This window comes from Dermacentor variabilis, chromosome 7 (assembly GCF_050947875.1).
Source record: "Dermacentor variabilis isolate Ectoservices chromosome 7, ASM5094787v1, whole genome shotgun sequence".
Taxonomy (NCBI): domain Eukaryota; kingdom Metazoa; phylum Arthropoda; class Arachnida; order Ixodida; family Ixodidae; genus Dermacentor; species Dermacentor variabilis.
This window is the reverse complement of record NC_134574.1, coordinates 126,996,034-127,021,107: the sequence shown is the minus strand read 5'-3', so window position 1 is coordinate 127,021,107 and position 25,074 is coordinate 126,996,034. Positions and strand designations below refer to the sequence as shown.

Sequence of the window (25,074 nt, the reverse complement as noted above, 5' to 3'; positions counted from 1 at the left end):
AGAAAATCCATGGGGATACATAGGGCTCCACAGAAAATGCAAAAGGAAGCTTACAGTAGGAGTATAGGCCAACTGAAATTTGAGGATAGTTCAAATTAAAAGAAGGGGGTGAGCCAACCGAAGGTGGAGGTAGGCCAACTTTAATATTGTTAAGTGGTAGTGACGGTGAAGAAAGCAAAACGGTGAATGGCGAAACTAGCGTTTTATTGAGCTAACTTGTGCCCGCAAAAGCAAGTTACACTTAAGCCCAACGATAGCGGTGAACACAGTCGGCGATCGTCGGAAATCTGATCAGCGGGTCGAGCACGTTGGCCTTTATACATCAGTCGTCGAATGTTCCAGACTAATCGCTGGGACCCGCGTGTCTTCCACAAAGTTCTGCGCCATTTGCGCCACGCATACATGAAACCAGATTACACAAGGTTCGGCGACAGACAGCGGATGGTACCATCGATAACATTCCAGAAACCCCCGACACATGCAAGCGCGTCCTCCGTTGTGCCATAACATTTGTTAGGCGGTGAAACGTGGTCGCCCGATAAAGATAAACAAGTACACGTGTCAATAGCCCCCCTCTTGAAAAACATTGCCCCGATGCTACAAACATAAGAGAGCAAAACACAAAAAGACACTTCGAGAAGTAAAAGTCAAAAGATAATTCACGCAATGTCCCAAAGTTCATTAGCGCTGGTAGAACGGCTTGAGTCGCACAACGTGGACTATTTCAGGTTTTGTGAGCGGCGCCCCTGTGGTAGCGAAATGCCGTCTGGTACGACTTCATAATCGAGTGCGCCAATGCGTCGGATAATCTTGTAGGGTGCGAAATAGCGGCGCAAAAGCTTCTCGCTAAGTCCACGTCGGCGAATTGGGGTCCTAACCCAAACACGGTCACGGGGCTGGTACTCGACGTAGCGTCGTGGAAGGTTGTAGTCTGCTGTCGGTCCTCTGCTGGCTCTTGATTCGCAGGCGGGCGAGCTGTCGGGCTTCTCCGGCGCGCTGGAGATAGGTGGCGGCGCCAAGATTCTCTTCGTCAGTGGCGTGCGGCAGCATGGCATCGAGAGTCGTCGTCGGGTTTCTGCCGAAAACTAGCCTAAATGGCGTGATCTGTGTTGTTTCTTGCACCGCCGTGTCGTAAGCGAAGGTTACGCATGGCAGGACGGCATCCCAGGTCTTGTACTTGACGTCTACCTACATTGCTAGCATGTCGGCGAGGGTCTTATTCAGGCACTCCGTAAGACCATTCTTCTGCGGGTAGAAGGCAGTTGTCCTCCTGTGACTTGTCTGGCTGTATTCCAGAATAGCTTGGGTGAGCTCCGCTGTAAAGGCCGTTCCTCTGTCGGTGATGACACCTTCTGGGGCGCCATGTCGCTGCAGGGTGTTCTCGACGAAGGATTTCGCTACTTTGGCTGCGCTACGTTTCGGCAGAGCTTTCGTTTCAGCGAAACGGGTGAGGTAGCCCGTCGCGACGACGATCCACTTAATTTCCTGATGTTGACGTCCGAAAGGGTCCTAACATCCCGATCTGCTGATATAGTCAGCAAGGAGGATCGGTCGACTATAGCAATCCCGCTGGCCTTGTCGGCGGTGTTTTGCGTCGCTGACAGTCTGAAATGTTGACAGCATTTCTTCGACTTGTCTTACAGCTTCACGTTCTCGCGTCGAAACTCTAAGGACTCTGACCGAGTGCTCGAGCGCACTCTTCGGTTATTATGCGATGCTTTGCGACAGGTGTTTGTCGAATCCTCGATGACGTCGAAAAGCAGTCTTTGTATCATTGGAGCAAACTTCTGAGCTATTGCTGCTTATTCATGGGGAGACTTGGATTTATGTCGAAGTCTAGTTTACGAACTACGGTCGTAGGGGTAGATGCGAAAGAATCTGAAGGGACAAACGCATTGGTTTCCAGAATTCCTCGATATATGCGATCGTCGTGTCTTTGTTAATGCGCTTGAACTCCTGGCTGAAGTTTGTCAGCAACACTTAGTTTTTCCTTCGTGCAGTCGCGCAATCGCTCTTGCGACTCAGGACGGCATCCCAGGTCTTGTACTTGACGTCTACGTACATTGCTAGCATGTCGGCGAGGGTCTTATTCAGGCACTCTGTAAGACCATTCTTCTGCGGCTAGAAGGCAGTTGTCCTCCTGTGACTTGTCTGGCTGACAAGTCACATGCTTTTTCCCGGCCACTAGGAAACATAGCGGATAACGGTGCTATAATGACTTGAAGCACCTCAAGGAACCTGAATCGTGTCCACACATGCCTCTCTCGTAACTTTGTCGAGCAGCAGACGTTGGTCACCCTCGATGACGCTTTCTACGTTGGAAGGTGTTTTGGTGCCGACGGAAATGACAATGTCTTGTGACTACGAGAACTCTGGGGGGGTATCGCTTGGTCTTCGGATAGTGTTATCGAATTCGACTTCAGGTCGGTGATTGCGCCGTGTTGGTTCAGAAAGTCCATGCCGAGAATTACGTCTCGTGAACACTGTTGAAGGATAACGAAGGTGGCAGGGGAAGCCCGGTCATGAACGGCAATTCTCGCGGTGTACATTTCCGGTCAGCGTTATTACGTGTCCTCCAGCGGTCCCATTTCAGGGCCTTCCCATGCCGTCTTAACCTTCAACTAAGCGGCGATGGGCCCACTCATGACGGGGTAGTCGGCTCCTGTGTCCTCTAAGGCGGTAGCTGCATGGCCGTCAGAAGCACGTCGAGATCGGTGGTTCTTTGTGTTGCGTTGCAGTTAGGTCTTGGCGTCGGATTAGGGCTACGAACGGGCCACTGAAGTGGAATTTCTCTCGGTCCCACATGCCAGGAATCAACGTATAATTAACGTAATTAACGTATAAAATTCCAAAGTACACACTTTTGAGATCCACCATCCTTACCGATTGTTATTAGGAAAAAACACTTGTATGGCAACAGTTTTCTTTTATACTGTAAAGTCACATAGAACTGAAATAGCTCAAGTAAATAAAACAGGAACAAGAACAAGTAAAACATGCTTTCCGTCGTTTTTCACAGCATTGTTACAGAAGTTGTAGTAGGAGCAGTCTTGGTGGCGTTGAAGATACGTTTGGTGACGTTCTTGGAATGAGTATTATTCTTTGATTAGTTTTCGGTTTACCAGGCCCGCTTGCCGGCGTATGTGTGTGCGGCGTCCATATCTTTTCGCCTACGCTCTTTTTGGTGACCATTTCGGAGTCGCTGTGGTCGTTGGAGTTGTTCATCGACCTTCCTGCATTTAATTTTCTGATGCTGTTGCGGCAGCTGTTCTAGTGTTACATTCTAATATCGCTTAGACTTGTTTCGGGTAGCTGGTGCAGTGATTTCTTTTGTGAGGCTCCTCCAGGAGCGGCGTCAGCGACTTCCGATTCGACACGAAACACTGGTTCCACCTCTTGTTTCGTTGCTAGAAGTACCCTTGGCAGCCCTCTTCGGCGAAACGCTCCAGGTGCGACGCTTCCTTTCCAATTGACGTCACATTCCCGAAATGCCGGCGAGCAGGAAGGGTGCTCCAAGCACAGTGATCGAATTGCGTTCCATGCCCACACGCATTATCAATGCGGAATCCGCGAATTTGTTTGCACCCGGCGTGCACAAACGCTACGGCTTCGTTGGTTCAATCTTGGCAGCAGCAGCTGGCGAGCGCGGTCCTGCGGCCTTTGCGGTTGTAAATAGAGGGAGCGGCTCGCATTCGCGTAACGTAGCAGATGTATAACGCGCGGAAGTTGAGAGAGCCTGGGTATTCACAAATTATTTGCGCTCCTCATAATGAAGCCTCGACGTCCCTTCGTGGGAGGCTTAGGCCCGGCCATCATAAAGTGCTGGTTCTACAATAAAAGTTTATTCCTCCTCCTCCTCCTCCTCATAATGAAGCTAGAAACGTCAGTTTCGCCAGGCACTATGCATAGGTTGGCCGCCCCATTTGGTATGGCGATAACTTTTTCACGGCCACTAGGAAACATAGCGGATAACGGTGCTATAATGACTACAGGCACATCAAGGAACCATTCGCGATGCCCATACGCTGGCGCACCTGAAACGTGTCCACACATGCCTCTCTCGCAACTTTGTGGTGCATCAAGTTGCTTGTAAAACTCTGAAACGCTTGTGTAAGCCTGTAATGAACCCTGAGATTAAATTTGGCTACACAACACCACTAACATGCCCCCTACTCTTAACCAATATTTTTTTCTCCTTACAAATTAGGAACAAAACGACTATTCGGCCATTTTCACAGGACCATAATTGACCCACGCAAATCAAACTTCCGTTACGCGTACCCCACATATTCTCTTCTCATGTGATAACTTTGCCTCCTTGCATTTTCCCGATGTAGCAGGGAAGCTTTGTAAGCATTTCATATAAAATCTAATCAGGTGAGAAAATGAAATTCTGCCATTTTTATGTATACGCTAATGAACGCGCGCACTTGCGTAACTATATGCCTCCACCTCCATATCTAGACTTAAGCTAGTTAAATATTTCATGACAGGCATGAAATACTTTCGATCATTTATAGTCGCGCTTCTCACATAGATTTAACTGCGCGTTAAAGAAACCAAAGTGGTTGTAACAAAGCCATATAAAGACCCTCCTTCTTCCTCCCCCCCCCCCCCCTACGGCTACGGCGAACTGCCTAGACCGTGTGTTGCTGTGGGATGTTCCGCAATATTGATTTTAATTTCATCTGGGACCTTTCTGCCCTCTTTCTTGCTGGTGAAAATTAGGGTAGACTAGGGGAAAATTAGTTCTTGTTCTTGTACCATTGTTAACTCCTTTTGCTTTAAGCTCAAGAAAATATATAGGAATTTATTGGACAAGGAGGCGAGCTCAAACAACGCTCGCAGGGAGAAATTCCGTTTATGACAACTATTACCATTAACTATCATGTTTATTGCCGCAGACAGTCGCCAACAAAAGAACCTGATTTGTTCCAACGGTTCGGCCTTGCCCCTAGTAGGTAAATGTGTTAGCCAATCCAAGCACCCTTTGAGCCCCAATAAGAGTGTCAAAATGTTTAGTGTTAATATTTCTGCAATGTTGTTTACAAAGCTGACGAACGTCATAATGCTCGTGTGCTAACCTCGAATGACCGTCTTGCGCAGCTGCAGGATACCATGGCGTTAGCCTCGGTGATTTCCAGGAGGCGTTCCACAATGTGATGGGACACGTTTACGTAGCTGACGAGAACACGATACACATCATGCAGTTCTCCTACGATGGACAAGGTCCCGGTAAGTACCAAAGTGTCGAACACCACAGCGCATGCGCAGCCAGAGCACGCAGTCGTCAGTGAATATGCTTAAGAGGCCTAATGCCCCGGACACCTTGGTGATTAAGCTGGTCGTGCTAGAAGCGTACTCTTAAAAACAGTTGCACGCTTTGGAGGGTATATTTGTCCCACAACAGTAATAGTCATCTACGTTGTTTGCGTTTGTTCAAAACGCTGCTCTCGCTACTTTCCTGTCGAGAATATCACGCTGATAACGCGAAAGCCGTTCGTGACTTGGAAGTACAGGCCTCGCGGCGTTAACGAAAGAAAATGCGGCCAAGGCACATGACGATAATTGTTACGGGAAAAGACACGCCCCAATGGGTGCAAACTTTTTTTAAGAGTGCACCAACCATGTTCCGCCCCCTTTCTCATATATATATAAACGAAGGAGTTCGAATTTTGGTATTCAGGACTTCATAAAGCCAACAGACAATGAAGTCAAGGAAAACATCGCGGAAATTAGCTGCGCTCGAAATTGAAATGCCGGAAATGAAAAGGAGAAATGAAAATGGACGAAAAGACACTTGCCGCAACTGGGAGCCGAACTCCCAACCTCCGCATTGCGCGTGCATTGCAACTGTGCTACGGCAACGGCCGCTGGCTAAATAAAAGGCGCGGCTTGTCGCGTGCATCTAAAACTATGTGCATCTGAAACTCTTAGGACTTGAGACTGACTCCAACCAAATAACTGAATTTTATTAGCCCGACGTTTCGGAGCTCATTCGGCTCCTTCTTCAGGGGGGTTGTTCTTGGGGGGGGTAAAGACGTTTTAAAAGCTGCGCACCGCCGCCCCCGAAAAACAACCGCCCTGAAGGAGCCGAATGGGCTCCGAAACGTCGGGCTAATAAAATTCAGTTGTTTGGTTGGAGTAAGTCTCAAGCCCTAATCAATTTTTCAACCAGACAGGCAATTCTGTCGAAATGTTTAGCTTCATATAAAACTCTGTGCATATGAAACTGTGCATATAAAACTCTGTGCATATAAAACTCTGTGCATATAAAACTCTGTGCATATAAAACTGTGCATATAAAACTCTGTGCATATAAAACTCTGTGCATATAAAACTTTGTGCATATAAAACTCTGCGCATATAAAACTCTGCGCATATAAAGCTCTGTGGACATAAAGCTCTGTGGACATAAAGCTCTGTGCACATAAAGCTCTGTGCACATAAAATCTGTGCACATAAAAATCTGTGTATATGAAACTGTGCACATAAGACTCTGTGCACATAAAACTATGTGCATCTAAAGCTGTGTGCATCTAAAGCTGTGTGCATCTAAAGCTGTGTGCATCTAAAAGTATGTGTTACGCTGCGACGCCAGCAGGCGGAGACTGCTGGCGTCGCGGAGTTGTCTGGGATCGGCACAGAAGCCGCGCCGATCGATGCAGCGATTGGCTTTGCCAAACTTTTTGATCCGAGACGCCGATCGCTGCATCGATTTCTATAACAATATGCATCCCACATATCTGTAGCTATTAGTACGACTACAGAAACAGGCTCTTAGAATTATGACCCACTTGGAATACACAGATCCAAACAGACTTGTGTTCGGCTACGCACAAACTGTTAACACAGTGTAGAATCACTGCAAGTTGTCGTGTTCTCGTCCTCATTGCGCATTATATTTAGTCAGTAGTTCCTATAATTCACCATGAACTGGTTTATTTACCCTTTATTGAATACTGTCTTCATGACAAAGAACACAAGGGCTGCAACGGCTATATATGCAGAATTACTTCACATGAAAGACCAATTTTGTGCCGCTGTCGTATAGAAATTCCCAATAATGGCAAGTTCAATAAGGATAGTGAACGATAATTTTATCGTTATATATTAGACCTATAAAAAACAAGGAATTAGGATTTACTTAGTGTACATCTTGAATATTTCAGTTCTGGTGCGAAGCATGAGTTTATTTTCCTTTTTGCTTTGTTTTCGACATGTACATCAAATATTTGGCAATGGTAAAATAGGCATACAAAATATTGAAAAGGAGGGAATAGGCATCACATGCATATCAAATATTTGGACAGCCATGTGATGCCTATTCCCGCCTTCTCGCTATATTGTATGCCTATTTTACCATTGATCCTCTACTAGCCTTCTGGATATTGTGCAAAAGTAAAATACGAAACTCTGAAGAAAAAGTGAGGCAAAAATATTGCCGAAATTCTCGCTAATACTGTCAAGCGAATTTTAAATAACGAAGGCATTTTGAAACGCTAGTGACCTGAATCATTGACCTAGTAGTTTTATGTTTGTCTACTGTGTGTACAGATGACAAAAACCGTGAATCTAACACCAGTCTGCAGAGGAGTCTTACCTTGCTAATGTTTTGATAACGGGTGATGAAAGCTTCAGTTCTGCGTTTACCTTGAGATTGTACAATTACAAATACAACGCGATTCAAGAGAACAACCTAGCTTTTCCAGCAAAAACAAACACTTAGTCTACAGTATCCCTCGATGTTTCTGGCTCATGGCCGTTCGTGGCAGAACTAAATTCTTTTGAACGCGCTTGGCCGCTTGTTAAAACTACAATTACCCGAGATTTATACAGATCAAATACTACGCTCCGCCTTTGATCTACCTGAAAGCCGCCGTGAAGTAGCCGTTCGTCCAAAAGCCGTGAGAAACGGATGTGATTTGTTCCGATTCACGTAGATGAGCTCAGCCACTCCGATATCTATGCCTTTCTATGTAACGGATCGGTGTTGTCAACCTAAGTTACTCCGACATTTGCGAACGTCCGCCAGTCGAATGCATTTAGTAATACTGTATAGAGCCCTCGCGTGCGAAAACACCCGTGTACTTAGACTTAGGTGCACGTTAAAGAACCCCAGGTAGTCCGAATTTACGCAGTCCCGCACTACCGCGTGCCTCATAATAGATCATGGTTTTGGCACGTAAAACCCCAGAATTTAATTTTTTTTTACCGTAGAACCCGCAGCGTTTGCACCCATTCAAGTGGGTTGTGTAAAGAATGAAAACATATTCAATTTTGTGTGGGCAATATGAAGACTACCACAGTGAAGGCAACCGTTGCTTCAACAGACACGGAGCCTGAATGTCCTGTAGTAAGTCGCGGCCGCTTAGGTGTAGTTTTGTACTGGTAAAGGTGCGTTCAAGGACAGTTAGACGCAATGGTATTCAAGGGCCCCGTGTGGCTCGAAAACCGGCGTCAGCGCCAACGCCGAATGTCCGTATAAAAAAGAAAAAACGCTTCAGAGGAAACTTTAGCTCGGGTGCACCTGTCTAAATACACGGAAGAGGAATTCGTTTTTCTCGGCAACCACTGCACTAAATTTGACAGGGTTTGTTGCACTTAAAAGAAAAAGTTGAAATCTAGCGACTGTTTGTTTCGAATTCTTTATTTAGGTCCTGAATATTTTATTAAATATTGGGAACAAATCGAAAATTTCCAAAAACAACGAAACTATCAAGCGTACAACTCTGTAGGTCAGCAACGAAAAATGATAATACAATTCTGTGAATGGCATCTAATACTACAGCTAAAGCGAACAAAATTGATATGTTACACATGAATCTCAAAATGGTCAGTAATAAGGAAATACAGCTCTTACAGAATCCTTGTAAACAACGTAACAATTCGCGTAAGATATACAATGACATATCGAATATGTCCGCTTTCAATTGTCTAATGGATGCCGTTTACAGAAACGCGATTTCTGGTCTTGATGCAGACCTATGAATTTGGAAACTTCTTGCTTCCATTTTTTTTTCTTACTGAATTTCTGAATATCCTTCTAACAAAATTAAGGACATATAGCGAAATTCCGCTTACTGCAGTCACTATAACTTTTGGAGATTTTCTCTCTCAAATGATAAATTCCAAAATGCAGCAAATTTTATGAAAATCGGTCGAGGTGTTCTCAGAAAAACGTTTCTGCGTTTTACATGCATTTGAATAGGCCGCGTCGGAGTTGGGCCTGAGCTAAAGCTTCTTCTTAAGCTTCGCCTTTTTGAGTGTGGAACGCGATAGCATTCAAAGATCCCCACTACTTCTCACGCTTCCCGCCAACTGTAGCTTATGTAACCGTTGTTTTCCTGTGAACGCTGATGCACGAAGGCGAGCTTTCCGGTTCTCTTTTTGTTTGTCCCCCACGGTGGGTACCGCCGCGGATGCGAACACCATCAGGATGGTGTTGAAAGGAACCGAGCGGGGCGCAGATTCTTCTACTAAGGCATACCTTAAACGGCAGCTGGAAAAGGGGTTTGTGTTTGAGCATCCGCGTAGCAGAATTGTGTTTTCTCACTATCATGTCTGTAGGTTGTGTGCAAGTCGTACTTTGTCGGCGAATTTTCCGATATTCAGTTGGTTCATCGACGCCTATGGGCCACGCGAATGGCCTGCGTGGATCGGGATGCGTGGTTCGGGATTTTTAACGCGATAGCGTTAAGGAGCTCGTGTCGCAGAAAAGCCGGTGTCGTCGGCGTCGGCGTCCGCGGCGTTGGCCGTGAGCGATAAATCACGGCAGGTACTTCGTAAATAAAAAGCAACTTCCAAGATGGGCTGGGTGGGAATCGAACCAGGGTCTCCGGAGTGTGAGACGGAGACGTTACCACTGAGCCACGAGTTCGATGCTTCGAAGCGGTACAAAAGCGCCTCTAGTGAACGCGGTGTTGCCTTAGAAACGAGCTGTTTCTAAGGCTCAGGCGTGCGTCGCTTGCTCAGGCGCACATTTCGTTGTCGCGCCGAACGCTGCGTTGCTCGACGCTCACCGCGTCCGATGCGGGGCGCGTAGTCGCTGCGCCGTAGCCCATTGTCTTACACCCCTTGGCGGGTCGACGGGAACGCTGTCGCGTTCCACTCTTGAAGGCGAAGCTTAAGCGTCCTCCAATTTTTTTCCATACAGAGGTCGCCGTTGGCGGCTACGTCGACGCCGGATTTTGAGCGACACGGGGTCCTTAGCGCTATTGTGTTAAGCCTCCAAGACAGTGATTCACTCCGATATCTCACGCTGAAAATAAAACAAATACAAGAGGGGGTGCTTGCTGCACAAGCTGTGCTGCAGAAGTCCTGCTTGCATGTTGCTCAAAACAAAGGGGAACAAAAAAAAGAAACGACAAGCCTCTTGCAGTTTCCTCTAAGCAACGGTGATTGCAAACAGTACAGCGCCACTTCGCTTTAATTGGGAGAGAGCGCAGCTCTTGCTCGTTTGTTAGGTAATTGTGCAGCGCCATCCCCAGTCATGACCTTATTGCTTGGCAGCAAAGTGATCAGTGACGGCTAGCAGTAGGTCACATGCCTGGTGCGTTCAGAGGCATTAGATGCTGTATTACGGGGCACAGGTTGGCGAGAACAGACAGCTAGTGGAAATTTTTTCATGCTAACGTGAGCCAAAGTCTTCTACTCTAACGGCGTACCATTCTAATTTTTTTTTACCGTTGACAATACCATTGCTATATATCAACATGGTAAAATAACCAAGGTGGCTAATACATGTGTCCCTATAATTCGGTACGGCTCCATATTCGCGTTCAGAAATATTTGTATGCTCACATCAGAGCTGTGTATATAAACATATATATATATATATATATATATATATATATATATATATATATATAATATATATATATATATATATATATATATATATATATATATATATATATATAGCTGTGTATATAGCTGTGTATATAAACAGGACAATCGCGGATGTCTTACCAGCTCAACGATTTGAAGTTGCAAGAGCAAGAGTGTAGATGAATTGAATTGTGTCAATACAACTCGCAGATGGTCGTAAATTAGATGGATTTGTTTCATGTTACCTGCCATTGTCAGCAAACAAACGTGAAGTGTCAATTGTCATCGCAGGCTCCCAAAAATAACAATGGACAGGTAACAAAAACCTTTTTCCACGCTACGACTACCGAAAGAGGATATTCGTCTATGAAAGTACATTTTTTTTAGAATTATGTTCGAAGCTGCTGAACTATGTATCGTGTACGTTAGTCATTGAGTATGACATGGGATTTGTTATATTGCGCCTTCAACTAGCCATCGGTTCCAACCCAATACAATACGAATTGAGTAATGATGCCACTGGACATCGTAGATCACTGAATGACGCCGTTTTTAGATACAATAGAAGGTGAATACAGCTCTGTGCATCATTTGCTAGCGGTTTATAATAATATAATAGCGATAGCGCGGTCTGAATCAATTAACTTTGCTCTACAATTCCGCCTGTCTAGCATGTCTCTTGCCCACCGATTCAGACCTCTGCAGTTGCATGACGTCTCGTGTAAATCCACTTGTCTTTGCGTAGCGGCTGATTAGTAAAAAAAAAAAATTTTCATTCCCAAAAATTTTGCGAAATTTGAATAATTAGGTAACTTGAATGGTGAAAGAGTGAACCTAACAGCAGAAAACTTTGTTTTTGCAGATGCCTTCTTCGCGGTCTCAAAGGAAGACAAGCTGGGTGGTACACCAACGAAACTTAAAAACGAGAAGGACGAGTAAGTTCAGCGTGCTTGAGAAATATAGCGCCCAGACGTACAACTGTCGCGACAGCATGAGACGCATATCATGCAGAGACAATGGGTTCGTGATTCACGGACGGAAAGCGTTTATTCTGCATTAATTCTACTTTATTCGAAACATTTTCTTAAATGCTAAGTAGCATTCAGATGATCGATTACGCCAGGTGAGGAGTGGTGTCGGCCGTTGCGGCAATGCACAGCACATTACGCCAGCTGATAATGACAGCGCTCTCCCGCCGCCATCTTTTGCGGTATTTGTGATTCCGGCAGCAAGCTGCCAAAAAGTGGGCGTATGCGCAACCCCGCGCCTAGAAAAAAGAAAAGATCGGCGTTTGCTTCGTTCGAGAGCGCAAGAATGCATTGTGGGTTGCGCTCGCAGTTTTGTTCCCGCCTCTGCATTTCTTCCATAAACTGATAAGGCGTCAGCGTGTCCGTAGCCGAGAACGATCTATTGAGTCCGCTGCGTAGCTGTACCGGGTATAGGATACATCAGCCAAGAGGAAAATGTCCTTTATAATAGCGAAATGAGTGAAACGCTGACGATAATGCAAACACATACGGTGCCATCCAGATGCCTGTTCGTATGGATTGAAGGCGAACGCCTCATTCAGGAGGTTGATGCCGTCTTCAGCCGCGAAGTGCGCACACATCGTGCGCGATGCACCGACTGCACTTCGATCCAGCGTTGTTTTGCCGTGGCAAGCGTGCCACGTCTCGGCTTTTGGCCGTATCCTTTCAAACGGGCGAATGAAAGAAAACTATATAGATACAGGCTCTGGCACCGTCTCGACGGTGCTACATGCAGCAAGCATGAGCACATTCTCTCCTCTCGTTAAGCCTACATTACACCGCTAATCTCAATCGGCGCCAATATGGCACACTATGCCGCTGTTAAAGCCTCTTTACGCAATCTGCGATCTCTAGTGGGTAAAGAATGAGTCGAACAGTGCTGGCCGAATACTCGAAAGATCCGATGCGGGCGGATAGTTCTCACTTCGACGCGCGCCGCCTCTTGCCCTACTTAAGGCTCCCCTTGCATGCATTAGCGTGGAACTGTGCAAGTACGACCCAGCTGTCCAACGCACGGTCCAACGCACGCACAGGTGTGAGCACGCAACGCTAACTCCTGGAGTTCGCTGCTATGGACAAGAACGGCACCGAGAGCGGCGCTGCTGCGCCTGCGTTGAGAGCGCCGCATGAGAAGCAAAATTCTATTAGCGGGTGGTAACCCTCTCCCACCTCTCGTTCGCACCGCCCTGATTGCCTCCTGCACTGCGCGTGTTTGGGCACGTTTCGTGCCGCGCGCGGTGTGTGCCTACGTGCGTGCGTGGACATTTCATTCGAAGGGCGATGTACAATCTGTTTCACATTTAGGGGAAAACTCGGAGGGCATTGCATCGCGATGCGGCGAGCGCTTGAGTCATGCGGTGGCAGCAGCTCGCGCAGGTGCTCGAGGGGCGGGATCTTGAACGGCGTCGTCTGCTACGGCGGCGCGCGCTGGTGTGTCGGGAAACGTTCTACTGTCAGTTTCAGGGCGCCGATCTCATCGTTACTGCGTGAAATGAGCCGGTATTCTTTACTAAGCGCTGTGCGACGCCCACTGATACGCCTCGAAGGTAAGTTCATCGCTGCAGGACAGTCATAGACGACGTACTGATTCCATACATTCTTGACGGCCCGTTTCTGGAAGGAGACTATATATTCTGACGCGATAGGTAGTCGATCGACACTGCTCGTGTTGTGCAAGAGCTGCTGGAAGAGCGCGCAGTCACTCTCTTGGAGTGGCCGCCTCAATCCCCGGGCGCCAACATCATTTAAAATGTCTGGGGCTCGTTGACAGCATCGTTGAAGTATCGCTGCCGCACCATCCCCTCTATCAGTCGCCCGAGGATAGGTTTCGATCCACCATCGTCAGTGACTGAGACGTGTTGCGAATGAACACATCCCTGATCAAGTCATTCTACACTTCACTGCCTTCCAGGACGGGCGTTGTCATCGCTGCCGCTGGGGACATGACGAGATACTAACTGAAGTTCCGAGCATGACCTGCCCAATTCCCCGCCGGCGGGCAGGGTCTGTCTGGTGTAGTGAATGATTGTCGAGAAAAATCATTGTATTAACCTAAAACATTCCTTTAATCGTATCAGTTTGTTTCATCGTGTTCGACCCCCATAGCTATCATTGTTGAGTGCCTTGCTTTCCTTTCGAGTCAAACAAAGATTGAGCACGTTGCGCGCACATCTTGGTGCGTCTTGACGCTGCTTATTATGGTAGCACACACAGTGAAGAAATATACGTGCACGCGCTCAGTACCCCGGCCTTTCGAAAGAACAAACGAAGCATGCTGTGAAAAGAATTTGGTGGAATTCCATTATCGCCAATGAAGGCTCAGTTTGGCGACGCACAACGTTTAGTAAAGAATATCAGCTCAGTTCCCGCAGTACCGATGAAATCGGTGCACTGCCCCTGACAGTAGCACGCTTCCCGACAATGCGGCCAGCGCGCGTCGCCGTAGCAGACGACGCATCTGCGCCTGCTCGATCTGCTGCCGCCGCACGGCTCCATTGCTTGCCGCATCGCGATGCAATACGTTCCGAGTTTTCCCCTAAGGGCGAAACAGACTGTACACGCTTCTATTTACCTTTAAGAAGATCGGTACGCTTGAGATTTTTATGGCTGCAATGCGGCGAAAGGGCAGCGTCTGCTTAACTATGTGAGTGACGCTGAGCAGGTAATTGGAAACGACATCGTATGTGCCGCCGGAAAAATCATCAGCACATGCGAGGTAGTCATTTTTGCAATTTTTCACAGTATGTTTGCTACAAATCCGTGTTGTCTCTGATGGCGACAACGGACTTCCATCGACACTGTGCGGGAATAAACAAAATATATTGCTGCGTAGCATAAGTATGACATGCGCAAACAACTTAAACTAGCACGTCCCCTACAATATGGAATAGAGGCAGCAATGTAGACAGCTTGGCCATTTTTTAACAATGCTCAAGAGACGGAAGTTGAAAGCATTAGTAATCATTCCTGCTTCAGCAATGCCGGCGCGACCAAGACGCGGGCGTGTATCGTCCACTAACTCGATCGATCGGTGCAGTGGTGAAGCGGGAATGAACTCCGGTCATGTCCAATGCATCGCGCTCATATTCAATTTCTCGGCACGCGTGAGCTTCGGCCACTGCTAGCGCATACAACAGAAGTGGTTTCAATTCTTGGGCAGCGCGCACACAAACGAAATACGAGAAAGAAGACAGGACAAGCGCTCGTCGAACAACTTAAAGTTTTTATATGAATAAAGGTATTATGTACCGAGTAATTAATAAATTCATGTGGGTTACATATAAAAGCCGTCATACACTCAGGAGTGATCAATGAACAAGCTCGCTTCGTTTGCCAGTTGTTTACTTCGCTCGGCACACCGCAATAATCAGTGTCTGTCTTCTGCTTTTTTCGTACCATTTTCTTGTGAATCTGCAGAATTTCACTAGTGGCATCAAACGTTCCGTGTTTACATTGCTGTCGTGACAGTTAACAACACAATAATAATTTCCGGTCATCCAAAGAGGCGCCGTCGCAAACAAGACGCCGCGCAGCGGGAACTGAACGCGGGCGCGACCGGCCCTCGGACGCACAGAGTCGGACGCCGCTTTATTCGTCAAGAATGGCCCAGAAGCCGGTCTGGGGCTCCTCCGCCGCCTCCCTGTTGTCGCTATCGGCCACCGCCGCAGCATCTTCGCTCGCTATGCCAGCCGTCGTCTTCGCGGCTGGCTGCTCCGCTGCTGGTGGCTCCGCTGCGCGGCTGATTTGCCGCCCCAGCAGCGGTGCCTGGGTCGCCGGTTGCGACGTGGAGCAGCCATTCCGCGAACTCGTTCTCGCGGGTCGCTCGGGCCAGCATGGCCTGGACCGCTCAGTTTGGTGGTCGTGGCTACGGCGGTGGCGTACTTGTTCCTCTCGTTCGGAGCCGTTGCAGGGCCCCTCGGTCGTGGCTCTTGTGGATGCGGACCGCGCCACAGCCGCACGGTCTTGTACCCGCCGGCAGGGGCAGGCAGGCGCCCTCCGCCCTCCGGTCCGCCTAGAGTCCTGCCCTGGAAGAGCCGCAACAGCCGTTCCGGAGGCGTTCCGATTCGGGCCCTCTCCTGCCGGCGCCAGGGTCGGTCGGATACGTATGCGGCTGGCGGGTCAACGCCATCCTGTGACGTCCAGGTAGCTACGTCGCGGGTGCCGCGGCTTGGTTGCCTGGGGTTCGTTGCGCCGGGTTCCCTTGGTGGCCCTGACTGGGCCTCGGACGGAGAGGTCAGGCGGCGAGGTGATGGGTCCCCGAGGAAACGGTGACGTCTTCCGTGATGGGCTGGCCCTGCGGGCGTTCGGGGTGAGCCCTGGCGACGCCCCTGGTGGGTCGAGGGCCCTCGAGGGGACACCCCAAATGGTGGGCGTCCCGCCGCCGAGTCGTCTCGGCGGCGCTTAGAGTTGGCGTCGTGGTCCATCTGCGCGGGTGGAAGTCGGCACAGATAAGGTTAACACTCGCATTGCACGTAACGCCTTGTGCTCCGCCGGAAACACCAAACGGGCCCGGCAGTGCCGGAGGGTTTCCTCTTGCTACGCAAGTTGTAGCGCGGCGGCGGACTCGTCGTTCGGTTCTGGCTGCTCTCTCTCACCGACCGTCGTTGAAGGAGGGTCTGGTTTTCATCCCACTGCTAATCACGCGGCACGTAGCGTTTCAGGTCGCATACATGTACCGGCAGTGGCGTAGCAACAGGGGGGGCCGGGGGGCCGGGGGGCCGTGGGCCCCGGGTGCAAGGGGCCAGTGAGGGGGGGGTGTCATATACGTCTGAAGACACCACTCTTTCCGCCGGCTACACCCTGGCGGGGGTGACAGAAGACCTATGGGCCCCGGGTACCAGACGACCTAGCGACGCCACTGTGTACCGGCCCGCCGATCGGCTTTCCTTTCATGTTCTCGAGCCGGTAAACGAGCGAGGAAAGCTTCTCTCGCACTTGATACGGCCCAGTCCACTTCGGCACCAGCGAGGCAGCGAACTGTTTGCTAGAATCGCTGAGAACGTGCTGGCGTCGAAGCACCAGATCGCCCACTTCGTAGCGGACGTTCCGATGCGAGCGGTCGTACTGCGCCTTCTGTTGCGCCCTAGCAGTGCGAAGATTACGGCGTGCTTTGTGTAAAGCTTCAGTCATCTTGGCACGTAGGTGCGTCGCGTATTCAGCTCGTGCTGCCGGCGCGACCGATATTCCGCTGGCATCCGCGAGAACTCCATCCATCGGATTCGGCAGCTCTCTCCCCAGGTTGAGAGAACGCGCATACCCAGTCGAGCGGTTCACTGTCGATCGCCATGCAAACCCGATCTCTGGAAGGTAGGTATCCCAGTCCTTATGTCTTTCAGAGAACGCGACTAGCATGTGCCTAATGTTGCGATTGACCCGTTCAGTGGGGTTCGACTGAGCATGGTAAGTTGCCGTTTTCTTGTGCTTAATGCCAAGTGCAGCGCACGAGTCGACGGAAAGCTTCGCAGGGAAGTAGGACGCATTGTCCGTTACCAACTGCTCCGGAAAGCCAAATCTAGTGAAAACCTCGATCAACTTATCCATGATCACTCGTGCCGTCAGTTTTCGCAAGGGGAAATGTTCGACCCATTTACTGAAGTGATCTGTGACTACAAACAAGAATTTGTTCCTGCTCGGTGTGGTGGGATACGCTCCCATGACGTCACACGCCGCGATTTGCCAGGGAGTCTGGCTGTCGATAGGCTGCATGAGGCCGGGTGGTCGTCCACCTCGGGGCTTCACGCTTAGGCACACATGAGATGAGTGGGCGTAGCGCATCACGTCCCGTTTCATGCCTGGCCAGGTAGCGAGGCGACACAACTTAACGTAAGTCTTTGGGCCGCTCGCGTGCCCAGCGATGCACGAGTCGTGAAAGTAGCGTAGCAGTGCTCCTCGCAACGCGCGCGGTATCACCACCTTAAACGCCTCACTTGTGTCGTCCTCGGTGCGAATATACCTCAGCAGGACGCCGTCGCAATTCAGCAGATAAGAATCCAGCGCGCTCACAGCGTTACCAACTGTTCCCGAGCGCTTAGCACCGACAGCAATACCAGCTGCCTCCATGTGTGCGGCGGCCGCGCCACCCTCCCTGCTCCCGGAGCTCGTCGAGCACTTTTCGACAAAACGGGTCCTTCTGCTGAGCCTCGAACAGCTCCTCTCTGCTGAAGACGACTCCTGCGGAACCGACAACATCTACGTGGTTCACGCTCTCGCCCAGGATCGACGGTTGTTCCGCGTCCCTTACTTGGGCCTCTCCATCGCCTCGGACTGGCGCTCGCGAAAGTGCGTCAGCTGCGGCATTGCTTTTTCCTTTGCGGTAGCGCACGGTGAAGTCGTAACGCTGCAGCAGCAGTGCCCAACGCGCCAGGCGGCCACTCGGCTCGCTCAAGCGCCTCAACCAAGTTAGAGCCATGTGGTCAGTCTCAATCTTAATTGCCACTCCATCGACGTAATAGTCGAACTTTCGCAGAGCGAAAATTATCGCGAGGCACTCCTTCTGTCACCGAGTAGTTCGTTTCTACCGGCGTCAACGAACGACTCGCGAACGCAACCGGTCGGAGATTGCCTCCATGCTCCTGAAGCAAAATTGCACCTGAGCCTAGGTCGCTTGCATCTGTTTGAACCACAAACTCCTTATTCAAATCGGGCAGCTGCAATTCGGCCGTGTCAGTGAGGCCACGCAGTGCCGCCTCCTGCTCTTGACCCCAAGTCCACCGTTCGTCTTTCCTCAAGAGCTTTGTCAAAGGCGCTTGCGCTGCCGCGCAGTCTGGAATGAATTGGCCACAAAGTTCACCAATCCCAGAAAGCGCCTCAGTTCGCCGATATCTTTCGGGGACGGGTACCTCAGTATAGCCTCGAGCTTATCCTCACTCGGCAGGATGCGGCCGTTGTCCAGCGTGAATCCCAGCAGCGCTATTCTGCTCGTAGCTATCTGAGCTTTGTTCGGGTTCAGCGTGATACCCGCGGACCTCAGCCTGTCTAGGACGTCTCTCAAGTGGCGCAAGTGCTCCTCGAATGTTTTCGCATAAACCACTATGTCGTCCAGATATGCGAGGGCATGTTGCCACTTCGCGTCTCCTAGTACTCGGTCCATCAACCTTTGATAAGTAGCGGGAGCTCCGACCAAACCAAAAGACATTCTCTTGAATTGAAAGAGCCCCCGGTGACAAGTGAAAGCCGTTTTCTCTTTGTCACCTGAAAGTATCCACGACTAGCATCGAGCGTCGTAAAGTACTTCGCCCCGCCTAGGTTAGACACTAAAGAGGAAATAGAGGGTAGAGGGTACGCATCCTTCTTCGTAACCTCATTCAGCCTGCGGTAGTCTACACAAAGGCGCTAGGTATCGTCCTTCTTCGGGACTAGAACTACCGGGAAACCCCATGGGCTGTTCGACCTTTCCACCACGCCTGTGTCGATCAGTTCGTCTAAGGCGCTATCAAGTGCTTTCCGCTTAGTCAAGCTAATCGGCCGAGGATTACATTTCCATGGCGCAGCGTGACCCGTGTATATCCTGTGCCTGACTAGCTTAGTGCGGCCCGGGCGGTCAGTGAAAATCGCGTCGTATTCGTACAACAGCGACGACAATCGTGCCCGTTCTCTCTCCGGCATATTGACCTCTGACAAAAGCGGGTGCGTTACTCCTTGTAGAACAGTGGCGCACTGTTGTGTCACCGTGTCTCTCTCCTCGCCTGCGCCGATTACGGTTCGCTCGCTTGGCTGTGGCCGGGTGTGGCCCACTCGCGCCGCGCCCGGAGACTGGCGTGTCTCCGCTGCCACGGGCGCTTTTGCGAAAAGCTTTAAAGCACCCGTTCCGTTCTCTCGGTAACCTCCGTTGCCGATGTCTATTACCATGCCCGACTTGAAGAGAAAGTCTCGACCCAAAATAACAGGCACTGATAAACCCGGGAGATGTACGAGGCGTTGTCGCCTCACGCGTTTCTCCCAACGGATCACTAACCTAGTTACAACGCTGGATTGTGCTGTGCCGGAAGCAAGTCGGAAGGTGGTGCCATTATCTCTCAAGCGGATGTTGTTCTCGCGGAGATGATGCAACACCTCGTCACCAAATAATGAAGCGCTTGCTCCGGTATCCAATAATGCAGCGAATTTCTTTCGGGCTATCGTTAGCTCGATGAACGGCGCCTGCGAGTCCGCAACACCTCCTACGCGACAAGCCGAAGGCGCAAGTAATTCGATACCACCGGCTATGTTCGACATCGCCGCACGGGACCCAAGGTGGATCACCGGCGGCCTCGCCCATTTCCCGAGCCACGTGCTCGGCCTCGGCCCGGCGTGCGGCCGCAGTCACGGGCGATGTGCCCTGGTCGGCCGCATTGGTAGCAGCGGCCGCTGAAGCCTCGGTGGCCTGGGCGGCCGTCGCTCCACTCCGGCCCGCCGTACAGCACACGCACTCACTGCGTTCGGCGTGTGCCGCTCCTCCAGTCTCGCATCGGCCTCTCGTTCCTGTCGCGGCGCGCTGAGTGCGGCTTTAGTCGGTGCTGTTCTCAGCGCGTAGGCGTACGGGTCCAAAGCGCGGTCTGATAACTCCCAACTACGCTGGACCTGCTGCTCCGCGAACGATGCCGACGCGTCGACTCTAGACGAGTGGAAAGTGATCTCGCCGCCGTTCCACGCGCAGCGAGGCTCGAGTGACAGCGCCGCGGGTGGAGGCGGGCGGTATGCTCGCGCCGCGAGAATGTCTCCCTGGATGCGCTTCGCCTCGGCGGCGAGTTCGTCTAGGTCTCTAAACCTACGCCCTCTGAAATAGGCCGCGAAAGTGGGGTGCGCCTGCCGTGTGACGCGCTCAACTTTCTCTTCATCGGTGGCGAGAGGGTTCGCGAGACGATAAAGTTCGTCCATCGCTCGAACATATTCCAGCAGGGACTCGTCCGGATGCTGGGTACGAAGCTCCAGCTCTCTCCTCAAACGCCACTCGTAATTGGCCGGAAGAAATTCTTCGCGGAAGTTCGCGCGGAACTCTTCTACTGTGCGGCATCGGTGTCCGGTCAGTCGGAACCATCGAGCCGCCTGGTCGGTCAGTGAAACCGGGATCACGCGCGCGACTAGTTCGGCGTCTGAAAGCCCGGTTGCCTGCTGGTAATACAGTAGACGGTCGAGGTACTCACTCGCACTCGTGCGATCGTGGTACCCACTGTAGGTAGGCATGTCTACCTTAATCCGTGGTCGCTCGCTCTGCGACGAGGCCTGCATTGTGCCTTGCAGGGCGCCGGCTAAGCTCTGCATGATTTGCAACGCATTTTGCAGCATTGCCTCGCTAGACGGTAAACTCTCGCCCAAAGGGCCGGGTGCCTCCGCCGTCCGGGTCGAGTTATTTAGTGGCATGTGTGCCTCTGTGTCCGCGTCGCGATGCGGCGAGGGGCTCGACGGGGTACGCCTCGTATTAGGGTTAACCTCTGCCCACGTGGCATTTGCGCCCGCATGGCTGTTCCGCGTGAAACACTCAAAACCAGAGCTGCTGGTTTGTTCAGCAGCTGCCGCCGCGTTAGCAATAGGCTGCTGACTTTGCGTCGCTACACTTGACAACATCAACAAATCTGAGAGGTCAGACAAGCCAGCCGCCATTGTTCGCTGAAACGTGGGTAGTCCTAGCGCCAACACACACCAGAAGACTCGCCGTGTTGCCGAATTCGATACACGTTGGTAGCGCCAAATGTGGAGGTTCCGCTCTGCGTGCGGCTAGGGCTGAAGGCGAGCTCCGGATCTAGCACCACGCAGTCGCTTCGTGGTACTGCCAACCCGTAGCGCGGGAATCGCGGCTACGCCGGGTTCGAACGCATAAGGCAACCAGCGGCGTCAACGGTAATGACGTTTATTGCTATCAGCAATAATGAACACTCGCAGAGGGACGTCCTCTCAGTAATAGTAAATAGGCTTGCCTCGTTGCCTGGGTGGGTCAGACAAACGAGATCACTCCCGGGTTGCGGCAGGAGCTTTCGTCCAGGCGGCAGGTGTCCGGCGTCCCAAGAGAGTCTCTCTCCCGGTGGCGCGCTTTTATGCCTTTTTACCTTTTTGCGGGTGGAAGTCCTCCTCGCCCGCCGGATACGTTTCCCTTTCCCGTGAGCCGCGTGGGGGGAGAGGGGTACGCGCGTCACAAGAGCGACGGATAAAGGGAGGGCGCGCCTCTCTCCCTTGTCTACGCCGGCTCAACCCGTCCGCCACGTGCGAACGGGACGACGCGGGAGGAAATGGGGGCGGGTGCTCCCGACACGTTATAGCGAGGCACGCATTGTTGGCGAAACCCGTCAGCGCAATACTTCTAATTCAAATGAAGGTGCAGTTCTTACAGTGCCAATTGCAATGCCTAAAGTATACTCGATGCAATACAGCGCAACTTGATGAGGCTGCCTAGAAAAGGAAAATGAAAGCACCTTCTGCCTCGCCATGTCTCGATCTAGCGTTGTTTATAGAAACGGATAACTATTCGTTTCGTCAGTACACAAGTGAACTTCGCAAACACTCTTAAGAAAGGCACCACAAGCCTATTATATTTCACTTGATTTTTGAACCTCCCCCGGGGAATTATATCTTCAATATGTCCCATACTACTAATGAATGACACCTCTGCTTCTTTCTGGCTACAGCCATACGGCCTAAAAGGCACATTTCATTTCGTCATGTATATTACTCAAGCAACAAACACCAGTAAATTGCTCAAATGCGTTGAACGTGTAGTACGTAAAAGGGAATATATATTGGTACATTCTTTTTCGTATTCTGCAAACGGCTGTAAGCGTCAGTTAGCTTTACTTCAAATTACCGCCACTTAAGATAAGCACGCGAAGAACCGCCTAACTTTTAGCAGCAGTCAAACAAGCAAGTTGTGCTGGTAGGATCTAAACTGCAATGTTAAGTACTTGTGTTACTGCCGAGCGTTTCTCTGAAGAACTGCAAAAACGCGATATTATACAATGAACTGCTCGTTTTGAGCAAACCTGTTTTAGCGGATTAAAGTCAAGGTAGCTGTTGGTCATATTGACACGTGTACTTGTTTGTCGTTATCGGGCGACACGTTTCACCGCCTAACAAATGTTATCGCACATCGCAGGACGCGCCTGCATGTATGCGAAGTTTCTGGAATGTTATCAGTGGTTCCATCCGCGGTCTGTGACCGAACCTTTAGTAATCTGATTGCATGTGTGCGCGATGCGAATCGTACAGAAGACACGTGGGTCCCAGCGATTACTCTGGAACATTCGACGACTGCTCTATAAAAGCCAACGCGGTTAACGCGCTGATCAGATTTTCGACGATCGCAGACTGTGTTCACCGCTATCGTTGCGCTTTAAGTGTATCTTGCTTTTCCGGCAAAAGTTCGCCGAATAAAGATTGTTTCGCCATTTACAGTTCTGCTAGTGTGTTCGTCCAAGTCACTATCCCATGACATCTCGGGGAGGTGCTAGTGCGTTCATGTACCGGACGCCCCCGTAAAGTCTCGATCTAAGCCCGAAGCCTGAGGACAACACCAACGTCGCCAAGGACCAGCGAGTTAGCCGTAGGCAGAAAGCCCTGCTACCGGAATACGGACCTCTTCCCGGGAAGACCAAAGGGATCAAGCACAAGTCAGCAACCGCAATGGCTGCCCCAGCGACCTCCATTCTACTGACACCAACCTCGGGAACCACCAATCTTCATCATCGTCTGAAGACCCAGAAGCCTGGCTGGAGACGTATGACTGAGCCGTGACATTTAACAACTAAGACTCCGACGACAAGCTGCGACATGTCTTTTCGCAATGGAAGACGCCGCTAGGATGTGGTTCGACAATAGAGAAGCCGCCTTAACGACGTGGGACGTGTTATGAAGTGGCTTCCTGAAGACATTCACCGGCAATTCAACCGCCACACGAGCTCAACAAACTACGCCGGAGTTCAGTCACTGGCCGCCGACAGCCTGCGCGAGACTATCAGAGCGGTCGTGCGGGAGGAGCTTCAGAAGCTGTTGCCTTCGTCGCAGACTCAGGTGGCTTCGATTGCCGACGTCGTACGCGAGGAGCTCCAACAATCAAGTAGCCCCATAATCGCCACAGTCAGCCGCAAGCGATGACGTACGCCGCTGTAGCCCGCAGTCACGTTCCCCCTCGGCGCCCGCGGCGGGGCCCAGCAACGCCACAGCTCAATCGTCCGCAGCCGCCGCCAGCACGCCCAGCAGTCGCCCAGCGCAGCTACCCGAGGAAGACAGACATCTGGCGCGCTCCTGATCACCGCGCGCTCTGTTAAGACTGCGGAAAAGCGGGTCACGTCTACCGCCGATGCCCATACCGGGAGATTAGACTGCGAGGACTCGCCGTTAACGCACCGCGACCACAGCTTCGCGAACGCCCTCGCGATATCGCCGACTACCTCGCCACCACTCAGTGCAGCCTTCGACGACCGTCCCATTCTCCGTCACCAGGCCGCTACTTGTCGCCACAGCGCCGACCATACTATGGCTCAGCACGGGGCCGGTCTGCAAGCCCATATCCGGAAAACTAAAAGCAGCAACCGATGGAGGTGCGGTTCCTGTTTGTCGAACTGACGAAGATCCTCCGCCGCCGACAAAGACGCCGAAGAGACCCTCTAGACGACATAATAACGACACGCCGCCGTCCCGACGAAGTCTGGAAGCGAAGAATACGCCGACGAAAGACGACCTGACGACGCCACGTACCCGCCACAGGTCAACGAGACGCAGCCGTGATCCGACGCCAAGACCTAACTGTAACGCAAGACAATGAACCACCGACCTCGACGTGCTTCTGGACGGCCACGCAGTCACCGCCTTAGTAGACACAGGGGCCGATTACTCCATCATGAGTGGACACATCGCTGCCCAGTTGAAGAAAGTTAAGACTGCATCGGAAGGCCCTCAAATTCGGACCGCTGGAGGACACCTCATCATGCCGACTGGAATCTGCACCGCAAGAATTACCGTTGATGACCGGACTTACCCTGCCACCTTCGTTATCCTCCAACAGTGTTCACGAGACGTCACTCTCGGCATGGACTTCCTGAACCAGCACAACGCAATCATCGACCGGAAGTCAAAGCTGATAACGCTGTTCGAAGATCAAGCGATACTGCTGGAGAGCCCTCGTAGTCACCACGCCTTGAGTGTGCTCGAAGATCAATTGAGCATCCCGTCTCGCTCCAGCCTTGTTATTTCCATCGGCACCGGAACACCCGCTGACGTAGAATGTGCCATCGAAGGTAGCCAACGTCTA

At 51.0% G+C, this 25,074-nt stretch overlaps 1 protein-coding gene across 1 annotated transcript in view; it reads left to right on the top strand.

Annotated features, from left to right (window-relative positions):
* Window positions 1-25,074, top strand: part of LOC142588845 (uncharacterized) — a 148,600-nt gene that overhangs the window by 67,914 nt on the left and 55,612 nt on the right. The window contains exons 7-8 of the mRNA XM_075700664.1: window positions 5,107-5,235; window positions 11,693-11,765. Of these exons, the coding sequence (XP_075556779.1) occupies window positions 5,107-5,235; window positions 11,693-11,765 (202 nt within the window). The remainder of the gene's footprint in view (window positions 1-5,106; window positions 5,236-11,692; window positions 11,766-25,074) is intronic.